The 13,922-nt window shown below is 43.2% G+C and overlaps 1 protein-coding gene across 4 annotated transcripts in view; it reads right to left on the minus strand.

Moving 5' to 3' along the window:
- Positions 1-504: 504 nt before the first annotated feature.
- Positions 505-13,922, minus strand: part of NDRG3 (NDRG family member 3) — a 45,605-nt gene continuing 32,187 nt past the window's right edge. For 3 of the 4 annotated variants that reach the window (XM_063144769.1, XM_063144778.1, XM_063144759.1), the window contains exons 6-17: positions 13,443-13,505; positions 13,067-13,127; positions 12,450-12,536; positions 9,981-10,037; positions 8,839-8,942; positions 7,883-7,948; positions 6,340-6,391; positions 4,319-4,366; positions 3,781-3,816; positions 3,623-3,674; positions 3,045-3,083; positions 505-2,182 (exon numbers count right to left, since the gene is read on the minus strand). In XM_063144769.1, the coding sequence (XP_063000839.1) occupies positions 2,004-2,182; positions 3,045-3,083; positions 3,623-3,674; positions 3,781-3,816; positions 4,319-4,366; positions 6,340-6,391; positions 7,883-7,948; positions 8,839-8,942; positions 9,981-10,037; positions 12,450-12,536; positions 13,067-13,127; positions 13,443-13,505 (844 nt within the window). In that variant the 3' untranslated portion in view covers positions 505-2,003. The remainder of the gene's footprint in view (positions 2,183-3,044; positions 3,084-3,622; positions 3,675-3,780; positions 3,817-4,318; positions 4,367-6,339; positions 6,392-7,882; positions 7,949-8,838; positions 8,943-9,980; positions 10,038-12,449; positions 12,537-13,066; positions 13,128-13,442; positions 13,506-13,922) is intronic. The other variant, XM_063144786.1, reaches the window with a different exon arrangement.

The raw sequence follows: 13,922 nt of genomic DNA on the forward strand, positions 1-13,922 counted from the left end.
TAGCAGCCCATGAAAAAGATAAAAAAGCAGAGCACGCTTTTACAATATACAGTACATCAAAGCAGTCCCTTAACCAGTATTTAAATAAGCTCAAGAGGCCTGTATGATGCAAACAGAACAAATCACAGACACCATTATATTCACCACCCCCAAATTTTTGCAGCAATGCATCTGGTTTGGGGAAAGGCTAAAGAACTAGCTACGGGTCCTCCAGATGTTCCAAAGCTGCATTCAAGATGTATTCTGAAATCTCAACTGACCACCTTATTAGGGTATTTCCAGAAATTGCAAATTGCATGTTCCATAATTAATTCTTGAGCTAAGTAAGCTATTTTGTTAGTATCAACCTTCTTCCTTAGTATGTAAATATCTAAAAAGAATTGGCAATTTTCTGGTTGGTGGGGAGTGGTAATGAATAGGAAAGTTGTAAAATACCAGTTTGTAAACAGTAAAGTGGGGATAGCCGCTCCCCCATACATACAGAACTATAGACTGTCATAGAAATAGTGTTGTAATTTTAATGCATCAGAGTACCACTGCTTTAACAAGTGCAGAACAAATAATTCACAATTTTTGACCTATCCATTTGAAATTATGAAGCAGGCTTAAGCTCCAAACCTACGCATACTTTTCCAGGAAAAACACACATAAAATGTAGTGGAACTGACTGCTGAGTAGACATGCATAGGATGGCACTGTTAATCTATCTATTACATCAAAACTGGAATTTTATTACAGAAGACTGCATGGCTATTTGGACCTAGAACAAAAAGTCTCAAATCTCCATTAATGAGTCAGAACTCTAGGTTGTTGTTTGATATAACAGAGTTCACCTCACTCATTTCAACTATAAATATATTCCTGAATTTTCAATGTTAGTTTAATTTTAGAAATTATGTGGTGCAAGTTACTGTAATTGAACAGTTGTGGTAAGACATTTGCATTAACATCTTTAACTAGATCTTAGGTTTTCTTCAACTTGGGAAAGCACTGGCTTCCCCCAGGGTGGTAAAAGTCACCTAAAGTATCTAGATCCATTTCTAATGTCACTATAATAGAGTTCTACCTATTGTAGAATGTATAAATCCCTCATACTCCGGTCAATAAGTGCACCTTCCTTAGTGAGAGTTAAACCTGTTAGAAGCCTTGCCCTTTCCTTTCATCCAGTTTTCACTAGCCTGGTGCCCTCCAGATTTGTTTGGACTACCACTCCCATAATCCCCACCCAGCATGAGAATGGGAGCCCAAACACATCTGAAGGGGACCAGGTTGGTGAAATCTGCTTTAATCTTTGGTCCAGCAGCCCCGGTGGCAGATCCTTTTGCATTACAATAATTTTTTTCTTCAGCTCAACTATGACAGATCTAAACTCTTCTGCAGGGTCAACTAACTATGCAGTATGCTGTGATCCACTCAAGAGTTTGGACAGCACAGGATTCAAGATCTACCCCCAAAGCTTTTAAAACTTTTGAGTTCTCTTTACCCCTATCCCCAAAACATTGTAAAGGCTGCAGCCAAGAACCCTAACAACCTTCAGTAGAAGCACAACTAGAAAGCAGTTCTAAGTGCACAAGCCACAGAAATTGCTAGAAGAATTTTAAGAAGACAGGGGAGACCCACCACTCTCACATGGTTAGACAGCACAGAAAGCTAGGAGAAAGGATGGTGCCTTCATATACAATAACTCTCTCCGCTAGCACCAATGGAATGTTAGCAGTTGTACTGAGTATGTACAGTACAGGAGTGAAGGCAGGGGGAAAAGCAGCGCTCACCCTTCAACAAAACACCCCCCCATAGCCTGAGCTCCTGTTTTCAGGTACATTTGTACACAGCCTGTGTTTTTCGTAGCCGAGACAGGCAGGTGAAGAGGTGGCAAGTAGGATGGACAGGCACAACTTAGGAGGGGGGGGGGAGACCTGTTAATGCCACTTGTCTGGGTGAACACTGAATTTTGGGTGGGTTCAGAAGGGAAGAAAATGGATTGTCTGGATACACGAGCTTGCTTAGCAGGATACTTCCATTGTCTGAGGAGTGCCATGGACATCAGCTGTTTCATGCATTCCAATCTTTGCCTCTCCCGGGTTGCTGGTCTGAGACCGTGTCTGAGTGCTTTCTCCAGAACCTACGCTTGAAGATGACTGGGTCCGGGAGCGAATCAGCCTGGTCATACTAGCAGATGGCACTGTAAAAAGAAAGGCAGTGAATGCCAGAAATAGGCAATTGTGTTAGTTACTTCAAAATGTCCTACAAACAGAAGAGGCATGAAATGGAAGTAAAAGAGAGGTGCTGCTGAAAAATAGATAAAGAGAAAATAGATGACCTGCTTGGAGCAGCCACTAGGCGGATAGAACAATGTTTCCTCAACAAATGCAGGCTTCCCTAACCCATGCTTGCTGAGATAACTTGAATGTGGAGGCATTTGTATGGGAGAAGCAGCAGGTGAGAGTAGGGCTTAAGTCCTTTTCACCTCTGCTTCTTTCTGCAACTCCTGTTCCAACTGTTGAATTTACTTCTAGTTTTGCAGGCACGCGCGCACACGCACACACACACACACACACACACACACACACACACACACACACACAGAGCTTCCTTTCAAGTGCTCTGCTCTCTTCACTTTTGCTGCATGAGGAAAATGCAGGACTGGTAGTAACATGCTCTCCTTAACGCATCATTCCACCCAGAGATGTAAAAATGAAGAGCATATATTTGATCAAGGGGAGAATGCTTAAGGCCTGACATGGACAAATGCCAAAGACTCCTGACAAGGCAGACATGTCCTCTCCCACCGTACATAAAGGATTGCTGACACAGGTTTTTAAGAAAGTCAGAAATCATACACTTCACTAGTAGATTATCACAGAGCTGCATACCATGCAACAGTCAACTGAATGCAAATTAAACCACTAGCAAAATTGTAGTGCAAGAAGTGTACAGTGGGATGGCCTAGAATGCAAAATGTCACCAGGCCATGCTATAATCAGTGTAATGCAAAAGGAAAGAAAAAATTAACTCAGCTAAACCAGACACATATTTGAAGGTACCTGACTCAGTGCTCAAGTGACTGAGCTGCACGTAAGGGACTGGAAGCAGAGATAAGGGAGGGAACGGGAAACACAGTTAGTGTAGTCATGACATGCCTAGAACAATGTACGCTGCTTGAGCATCAAGTGTGAACTTTCAACCCCTATGTTATCTGCAACAGTATAACTTCAGAGGTCGTGTACTGTAGCCTAGATTTTGGCAATTCAAATCTGCCAAAGTAAATTGCCAATTGTTCAGTGAAAAATTTGGGAAGCCGGATACCTCCAAATCTTCTCAGCAGAGAACAAATTATTTAGACGCTATAACACAGCAGAAGATCAGGTAGGAGATCTTTGTGTGTCCACTTGGGGCTGGATTACACGAGAAAGCTCAGAGCAATAATGCCCATAAAGCAATATCTATAATTTATACAACACCCTCTTCCAGTTCAGCAATATGCATAGACACCAATAGTGCAGAACACCAGGACTCTTAAATGGAAAAAAATTAGTCATATCAATAGTTTAGGGGGGGGTCTGTACAACAGGTAAGCCACATCTAGTCCCTTTCAAAATAAGGTAGCATTGTTGCTACTTACTATAGCCCATTCCTTGCACAAAGTACTTGAAGGCTTCAGTCAGTTTCCCAGGCTGGAAACAAAAGAAAAAGAAAACCACTAAGAATCAACTATAAATAAATCCAGATTTGTACTCTAAAGTGAACCAGAGCCAGGATTTCCCTAAAATGAGAGCTCACCTGAACAACCTGGGGCAACCCTCCACAGTCTGCCATCTGCAAAATAGAAAAGGTTGGAATCGGTTTAAATTATTTCCAGGTAAAAAAGCTGAGTCACAAACAAAACCTAAAACTATAATCCATCGCTTGATAGATTAGTATTACGCAGAGACATGGTCTCTATTTCCCAGCAAACATAGCTTTAAAATTTGCACTTTTCAGGGAAATAAAGTGCCTGGCATGCTGAGACTGGGAGCCAACTAAGACAAAATAGATCTATGATACATACATACATAGAGGGCTATCCCCCATTTCTGGACTTGGTTTTGATGTCGAAGAAACAAGCTTTTTGGAGCATGTCTGTAAACCCATTCCCAGCTGTTATTTAGTGCAGAGATCCCCTATACTTCCTTTTAAATGCAGGTATGCCGCTCCTCTTTCCCCAATTTCCCTCTCTCACACTGGAGGGCAGCAAACAGGAACATAAAGATCACTATGGAAGCCACAAAGAGCTCTAGAATGGCAGCTCACAACACAGCTGCCAATGGCTCTTACTTACCTTCAGGAGTGTTGTACTTGTCGGATCCAATCGGGAATTGCATTCCACCTGCAAAGCACAAGAAAATATTTAATTTTTTCCAGTGAGGATGGGGACTGGATGCAGAAGTAGTGTACTTCAGCACCAGTACATGGGGTAAAGAATTTAGAAGTGGAGGGCTTTGTGAATAAAATGCAGAGGTAAGTCACTAACTTTAAGGACAATGTCCCAGACCTTTCTTTGATATAGATGAGTTTTTACTAAGATACAGATAAGACTGAGTGTCTGGCTATCGTGATTCCAAGACCTCCAACTGAAATGTGAGACAAAGAGATTTGCTGTGCAATCCACAAAATCTTTATTCAGTAAAAAAAAAACTTCTTCACACCTGAAGGGACTGTGCATGCTAGGAACTATCCTCTAAGCCTGATCAGCCAAACAAAGCAAAGGAGTTGCCTATGTTTTCCCACCATGCCTGATAAGCTTTTACTGGACTCGTCTTTCAGGAAGGGTCCTCATGATGTAACTTCTGACATGCAGCTAGTCTGGCAGACCGCCACCCACCTTCTCTCAACTCCACCTGCTTGATCCTGGGATCTGTCAATTCTGATGCTCCCTTCCCTCTGACAGAGACTGAGTTCCCAGGGGGTGAGAGGGAAGATGATCTCTGAACCTGGGCCCCCTGTTGAATAAGCACTTGGGAAGATTCCTCCCTGACTCCTGGAGAGTCTTGGGGAAATTCCTTCCACGCTCCCTGTCTTGGCTGGGCTTCTTGTAATTAATGCTCTGAATCTGATTCAGGGAGCCTGGGCCTCATCCTGACACAGACCAAGCAGGATGAGATTGATGCTTTAAGGTGGATTCCTGCATTGAGCAGGGGGTTGGACTCGATTGCCTTGTAGGCCCCTTCCAACTCTACTGTTCTATGATTCTATGTGACTGATATACCAACTTCCAAGAGGTAAAAACAACAACTTGCATTCATGTGAAGGATGAACCAACATGCTGACCCAGTGAATGCTCAAAAGAAATAGTGGCAGGATGCAAATCTGATAAAACAAAACTTTGAAGGAAGTCTCTAGGAAATGCACAAAAGGGACAGCACATATTGTATAAGTTACTGAATATCTACAATTGACATTGAAGGTGAAAATGCAAGCTTCATAGCCAATTATAGCAGCCAGTTTTGATTTGTTCCCTGCAAAACGTAATTGGTGAGAGAAAGGGACAAAGCCAATTCACACAGCCCCATCTCCAAAAGCCATTGCTGATGCTCTTTTGCCTACTTGAATTTGGAGAGAGAAGAAATGGATTGAGACGCAAAAAAGAAAGTCACTCCATGTGTGCTGCCTTCATAACACCAGAAGGATCTGCACAGAACTGAACACAAGTATCCTGCTACCACCATTACTCCTCCCCATGTATAGTTTGTTGTTGTTTATTCGTTCAGTCGTTTCCGACTCTTCGTGACTTCATGGACCAGCCCACGCCAGAGCTTTCTGTCGGCTGTCGCCACCCCCAGCTCCCCCAAGGTCAAGTCTGTCACCTCCAGAATATCATCCATCCATCTTGCCCTTGGTCGGCCCCTCTTCCTTTTGCCTTCCACTTTCCCTAGCATCAGCCTCTTCTCCAGGGTATCCTGTCTTCTCATTATGTGGCCAAAGTACTTCAGTTTTGCCTTTAATACCATTCCCTCAAGTGAGCAGTCTGGCTTTATTTCCTGGAGTATGGACTGGTTTGATCTTCTTGCAGTCCAAGGCATCATGTATAGTTAGCAGGATACAAATGTTCAAACCTTCCCAGATACTCACCACCAGTGAGACTGAGGTTCTCTCTTTCCCCTTGAATTCTCTACTTCTTGCTTACATCTTTTAGATACAAGTCAGAAAAATGATGCCTGTGTCTATCACAGATAACTCATGAATAGAAGCATGTCTTTCACGACTTCAGCTGGTCATGGAAAATTTGCAGAATTATTCTACTTTAATGCTGCGAGGCATGGGTATGAAGAAGAGTAGAACAAGATGACCTGGCACACTTACCACAGTTTCAACTGCAGGTGAGCTGTCCCCAACCACTAATAATACAGGGCACCTGTACAAAAGTCACAAGATACAGCTGTAGTTTGCACACTCAGCAACAGCACCATCTCCCATTGTCATTAATCCTGCTCTGTTTTAATCTTTTGTAAGAGTATCATTATTTTAAAATCAGGACTGTGCAGCATTTCGGTACAGCTGGTCAAAGCAAGGTCATGGCCATAATCCACCATATGCACAGCTCCCATTCATATCAATGAGGATTATGCGCCCTGTTTCCAGTTGGCCAGCCTTGCTTATTGCTCGGCTACAATACACAAGACCCAACGTTCACCTCACTGTATGCCCAAGGTCCTCAATTACTTCATCATATGAACATACGTGGAACTGTGCTGGAGCAGATCAAAAGCTTATCTAATATAGCATTCTGTGCCCACAGTGGCCATCCAGACGCCTATGGAAGGATTGCCTATGTACCTGCCTGGACCCTAAGATCATCTTCAGGGGTCCTTCTTCGGGAGCCCCTGCCAAAGGAAGTGAGGCAGTTGGTTAACAGGAAGGCTGTGGAATGAACTCCCGAGAGAGGTTTGCCTGGCGCCTACATTGTACTCCTTTCGGTGCCAGGTGAAGACATTCCTTATTTTTCCAGCACTTTAGTGTTCTAGTCTTTTAGCTTTGCTGTTTTAAACCTGTATTTTAAATCCCTTTGTTTTTAGGTTTTATTCTGGTTGTACTTTTATACTGCATTTAATTTTGCAAACTGCCCAGAGAGCTTCAGCTATGGAGTGGTATAAAAATGTAATAAATAAATAAATGCAGATCTTCAGGCCTGGCAACCAATTTCGGCCCTCTGGGATTCCCCTGAAGGCCATGCCCCCTTCCTCTAGACCCATGCTTTCAGGATTTTGTGCAGTCCTCGCACCGCCCCTTCTAAAATGTTGAAATGTCTCTCCTAAGGTTTAATGGCCGGCAGTAAGAATATTAAGCCAAAGCAGGCTGGTATTCTGGCCTCACCTTTGGCCCTACTTAGCACTGGAATGCAGCGTTCAAATGCTTCTGCAAAGTGGAATTTGGCCTTGGGCTGAAAGAAGGACATGAGCACACTTATTGTTCCCTCCTGCTCATGTTTCCCAACAACTGTCATTCAGAGGCTGATACTGGAGGTAATCTACAGCCATCATGACTAGCATCCATAGATCAGTCTTTGCCTCCATGTTAATGCTGCACCTTTATACTAGGTCACCAATTCCTGATGTCACATATACATGTTAAAGTGTGAGCCTACACTCACTGCATTTTGTTCATATGTACAAATCTTTGCCCTAGGGTGGAGCCTGGGGAAAACTACTGCTGCATGTTTTAGGACAGAAGCTATTTGTGCAGTTTTTCAGGATGGACTACATTCAGATTCTTATGGCCCTCAAATGGAGGGGTACTCTAGGTGAATGGGCAGTAAAGGAGTAGAGAAAATGGAATGTTACTAAACTTAAAAAACAATTCCACACAGTTTCAAGCAAGGGCTTAAACGTACTCAAGAGCAACTTACTTGAGCGTTTTTAATGTCTCTTCAGTCATACCCAAGATTGGCCTCTCAATGTCCAGATCTCTTCGGCTAGAAGACAAAGGCAGAGCTATTGTCAAACACTGGCAAGCATGTGGCTGGGATGGAAGCCTCATGGAGTCAGCATGCCTAAGTCTTATATGAAGTGCACAACTGCAGAAGTATTAACCTTGGGTTAAACATTTTAAACATTGACAATATTTAATATTGACAAAATTACAACTAATTAGATGGCTCCAGTCCCACATCTATCAACATCACGGGAGCCAACAGCACATTAAAGGAACAAAGGGTATTTCAAAATAAGGGATTTTGCACTTCATCACAGAACCTGCAAGGTTGCTTTATGGAGTCAGGTGTGCATATTACCCTTGCTTTAGATAGTAGAAAATGTGGGAGATATATGATTGATGTCCCAGTAGTTCCTTTGCTGCTTTCAAGATAACTATGTATGCATACATAGTAATGAATGAAAAACTTAAGACTCACATACAGATGTTTTTGAAAAAGAGAAGTTACTGGGAGATCTGTTCATGATTCTCCCACATTACATCTACTTTGACCCTCACAGACTTCTAGCTTGATGTATAGTTTCTTTCCAAATGACCCCTGCCTTGAACTGAATACTTGTTGTTTTCATAAACTGGAAAGCAGAAAAAGAATAAAGCAATGAACATAAGACATTTTGCTGAAGGAAAAAGGCCCAACAACTACTGCAAACTTTACAAGAGAATCAGAGCCAAAATTAAGAGGATTTGGTAAGGCCATTTACCTGAAGTATTTTTTATGAAGGAGGATCTCCAGAAGTACAACATAATCTGCATTTTGTGACATACAATAAACTTATTGGACTCTACCAACAAGCTTCATTGTCTGCTGCTATAGCACTATTTATACTTTCAAAGCTGGTGGGTGAGGGAAACAGACAGGCAGTCATGTACCTGTTATAGGAGGTGACAAAGAGCTGAAGGTTTTCTTGATTGATGTCCTGTGCAATATGAAGTCTGTATGTCTGGATCAGCTCCAGATTAGCTTGCAGTTCTTCCTGGTGAAGAGTGACAAATATTCTAATCAGTTTCCTTGTTAATGATATATATATTAGACATGCTAGGAGGGATGTCTACTAAATGTCTTCCCTCCATCTTGGAAGTCGTAGTTGCGCTCAGGGAGATGCAGTGCGGATTTCTGGTGCAGCCAAACAGAGGAAAAGGGTCGGAGGGATCTTCTAAGTAAAGCAGCCCTTGAAGGGTTCCTGTACGACTCCTCAAGAGTCGGGACAGACTGCTTTGCAGTTACCTATATGAAAAGATTGAGCCCATGGGATGCACCGAGATTTGCCTGCTGTGGGATGTAGACTGCTTAGACTAGAGAGCACAGTATTCAGGCCCTGTCAGCGCAGACATGAAAGCGTCGGCACAAGGGAGAATTGAGATCCGCCCTGATTTCCCAGCGCACAGCTCCAGTGAAATAGTAGTAGTCTTGAGAAGCCATGGGGATGCAATGGCATAGATCAAGAGTAACTATCTCTTAACTTTTGTAAACCGCCCAGAGAGCTTCGGCTATTGGGCAGGATAAAAATGTAATAAATAAAAATAAATAATATTAAGCAAGGCAGCAACATACACTTGCAACCTACACTAAGGGCACAACTAGATGTGTTAGCAGGAGATCCCTGAACTGATCCTGTTGTTTCTTATCAATCTCCTGCAGTCATGTCTATTTTGGCCCTAAAACTTCAAGTTGTAAAAGCATGGTGGTGTAAAATCTTAGTTAGTGGTTGATGTAAAGAAGCGAGACATTCAGAGATCACATATTGATGTTATAGGCAGATAATACACACACACACACACACACACACACACACACACACACACACAGAGTAAATGTTCCCCTGCTGGAATGTTTACCAATGTCTGAGCATTACAAAATACAGAAGTAAGGAGGAGGGGGAAGCGGAATGACAACATATGTCTCCGAAATATCCAGTGTTCTTATAAACAACTGAGATTATGAGTTCATGATTGTACTTAAGGTTCGGTGTATTAATTAGCATGTTCAATATTATATCCTGCAGTTAACTTACATGACCAAAATGGTGAGCCAGAACAAGATCCACAATGTTGGTTGTCCACCCAGAAAACTGCAAAGACAACTTGAGTTATTTCTGACAGTGGCACTACCCAGTTGTGTACTAACACAGAACAAATTATATTGCACAAGAACAATGTTTGAATCAAGTAGATGAATTCCAGCCTGGCAGAGGTTTGAACTCTGGAATACTTTTATCTCACACAGCACGACAATGATAGAAAAAATTAATTCACAAATATGGCTTGAAGGTACAACAAAAGCAATATTTTAAAACAGTGTTCTAATGAGGCAACAGATAAAGGATTTGCTACAATGAAATATTAACGCATGCATCTTACAAGTTTGATAAGCTTAAAACAGCGCTTAATGCAGAGTGTTTAATTTGGTGTATTTTACAAGAGCTGACTAATCACAGCATGTCAGTCTTTATTATCAGAATTATAAATCTTGTAGACAAGCACGCCAAGCAATGCCTCCTAAGTAAGCATGTTCTTACTTAGGAGGCATGAATTGCTGAAATGCATATGACAACAAACCAAAGTATATTTATTATGAATCAGGACTATCTCACTATTTCATTGGGTGCGTTTGGATGACACTTTAGTCCACGGAGTGAGAATAGTCCACTCTATGGACGCCTATTTGCATGTCGCTCTTGGGCGACACGGAAGTAGTGCTCCGTGGAGTAGAGTATTCACACTCTGTTGAGCAGTTGTCTCTCTCCCACCCCCTCACCTTCCCCACTGAATGGTGCTGCTACTTCCTGCTTACCTTATCAGGGTGCCGCCATTCGGGGGGGGCATGGAGGGGAGAGGAGAGATGTGTAGCATGTGGAGATGTGTCGCGACCGCAGCCGGAGGGACGGTGGAGGTGGTGCATTGATTTCACCTCCTCTCAGGAGGTGCGAGGTCTCCACCGCCACTCCTTTCTTCGGTGACGGGCAAGGCGCTTCTGTTGCAGCGGCTGTCGCTGGAGAAAGAAGCAGCGGTGGAGGCATTGCACCACCTGACGGAAGTGGAATCAATGTGCCGTCACTCCAGTGGGAGCATCGCCTCCCCTGTCATTGGAAGTGATGCGCCTGCTGGTTCTTGCTGCGGCAGCCACACAGGGACAGGGACGTCGCTGTGCTGACGCGTCCTTCACTGGCGGATGGATCTGGTGCCCTGACATGTGAGGAGACTGTTCCGCAGAGGAACACTCGCTGCCCCCACTGCAGAAGCAAAAGACTGCAGAACAGTCTCCTCATGTGTCAGGGCACAAGATCCATCTGCTGGCAAAGGACGTGTCAGCGCCGTCATCCCTGTCAGGGGGTGACACAGCTTGGTGCTGACGCACCCTTCCCCACTGGGGGGGGGCATGGGAATTGGGTGACTATAGCAACGCTGCCCCCTTCCCTGTCGCTATGGCCCCGACAAGGAAAGAGGAGTGCTGTGCAGGGACAAGAATCTGTCCTGCAGCTGTCAGATCCTCATTTGCCAGAACAGAAGGAGAATCCTTTGCAGCGGCAAGAGAGTTGTTTGCGTTGTCCGATTCCCCTTCTCTTCTGGCTAATGGGGACAGTTGGCATAGGAATCTGTCCTGCTTCTGACAGCTGCAGGACAGATCATTGCGTCCCCTTTCTTGATATTGGTGGATGGATTTCTCCCATGGTTTAACGTTACACGTCCAGTCACAGGAGACATCCTTCGTCCACTGCCCTGCAATCTATCCCCTCAAGCCAATCCCCAGATGGATCGCGGGGCGGGGACAAGGGACATGCATGTCCCTGGTAACATGTGGGGTGCTGCAATAAGTGGCGTCCCACCCAGGTATGGCATGTCCCCATCCTAGGAGGCGCATGGGGAGCCTCCAATTGCTCTGCCCCACCAAGGGACAGTACGATTGGTGGCTCCCCAAGTGCTTCCTGGGACAGGATTATTTCCCATGCCGCTAGAGGCATGCTGGTCAAGAGTGGCAGGGGTTTCTGCTGCTCTTGCCTCATGACTCTATAAGCACAGGAAATAATCCACAGAGCCTGCCAGAAGATACAATAAGCAATTTTTGTGCGGATAAACAACTCTGTACACCAATTGTTATCTCCATTGGTTATTTCTGGAAAATAACTGACCGTGATGTGGTTTTACCCTGACAGATGGCACATTCGTCAACGGGGGACTATTTAAGCAATGGATGCTTAAATAGTCCATCGTTGACTAACGTGTTGTCCGAAATGACCCGTTGTGTATTTTCACTGCTTGTTACCATCCACGTATATTTGTCATTTTAGTATGTACTGACATTTTTCACCGTTTGGCTCTCTGTCAGCTTTTCAGACAGAGTGGGGATACAGAAATGATGGCCAAAGCAATAATTATATAATGTATGATTTTTAAGTTCAAAACATCTCATACCCAATCCTAATAATATGACAATATAGGTCAGCATAAGCATCTCAATTATGAATTAGTCACTCCCATCCTACCTTGGATGCTGCCCAGTCCATCCAACCTTTTGCGCATGGGTCAACGTTAATAAGCACCAGGCCTTCCACCAAGTCAGGGTGATTCAACTTAAAAAACAAACAAATGAAAAGAAATGTAGCTATTATGTTCCCAAATATTTGTGCTTTAAAATGTGAATACGCTGGCCACATATTAGCCACTTATGAGATTCCTTAATTATGCTTGGAAAAGAGAATATAAGACAAAAACCACAGCAAACTTAACTGGCATTCAATAATAAGTGTTCTACTTTTGTTATGACAGAGTGATTTCCTTCCCAAAAGTTAACAGAGGTCTAAGGAGTGTCTGTCAACTTGAATTAACTCCCTCAACTTTAACCAACTTATAATAATAATAATAATAATAATAATAATAGAATATCCCTTTCTCCTAAGTTTTTATTAGAATGTAAGCCTATGCGGCAGTGTTTTGCTATTTTATTGTTTTACTCTGTACAGCACCATGTACACTGATGGTGCTAAATAAATAAATAATTCACAATTCAAGGCATTTGTACGTGCCAATACTTCTCATTATTGCACTAGGTGAAACTTAATTTGTTCAAACAGGGAAACGGGCAAAGGCAAATGCTACTTACTGCAAACTTGCTGAGGATATAAGCACCAGCTCCAACTCCAATACCAATTATGCTTTTCAGGCTGAAAGAGAAAGCATCCTTCAAAACGGAAGCATCCTTCAATACCCATACCATACCCAGGGACCAGCCCCTTGATCATCCATGCAATGGCCCTTTTCTAACAGATCAAATATAGCATTTACTGTTGTGGGTAGAAAGGAATAAAAAAATGATAAGGCTTCTATATGTGGAATCCAAATAAAACTGGACAATTATTTGCCTTCTATGCAGTATAAACACATCTGTCCCCTCTCTTCCTGGACAAAAAACAGGGAAAGTCTATTTAGCATCTGCTGCAACCAAATTAGGAAAAGTCTGGGTCACCCTATATACTTGCCTCAGGTGTGTAAGAACAGCAGGGAGCATTTCAGCGAGTTCATCAATAGTGGGGTACTGGTATCTGAAACCACAAAAGATGCTAGCTAAAAACCAGAGGCCACGAGCAACTGACATATATGAACATTAACGCAAAACCTGAAGATTTTATAACAACCCTACATAGGACTGGTTTGCATGATTGCAGGGTATTTAATAAGTTATGGTGGGTTGATAACCACTCTGCAAGCCCATTGCATATCGGAAGGATAAGTATCATTATTGTATCATGCAAACCCAGCCAGGGTGAATTGTTGCCACGGGTAACAAGCCACCCAGAAACCTACTACAGCCCATGTGGCTTGTCAGTCATGGCAACAAGCCACTCTGACTGGGTTCACACACCATGACAAGACATGCTGCGGAGGTTACCCCACATGTGTGGTGGAGGAAATAAGCCACTGTGACTTATTTCCCCAGTTGAGATCATGCAAACCACTCC

Source organism: Elgaria multicarinata, chromosome 1 (assembly GCF_023053635.1).
Source record: "Elgaria multicarinata webbii isolate HBS135686 ecotype San Diego chromosome 1, rElgMul1.1.pri, whole genome shotgun sequence".
Classification (NCBI taxonomy): Eukaryota; Metazoa; Chordata; class Lepidosauria; order Squamata; family Anguidae; genus Elgaria; species Elgaria multicarinata.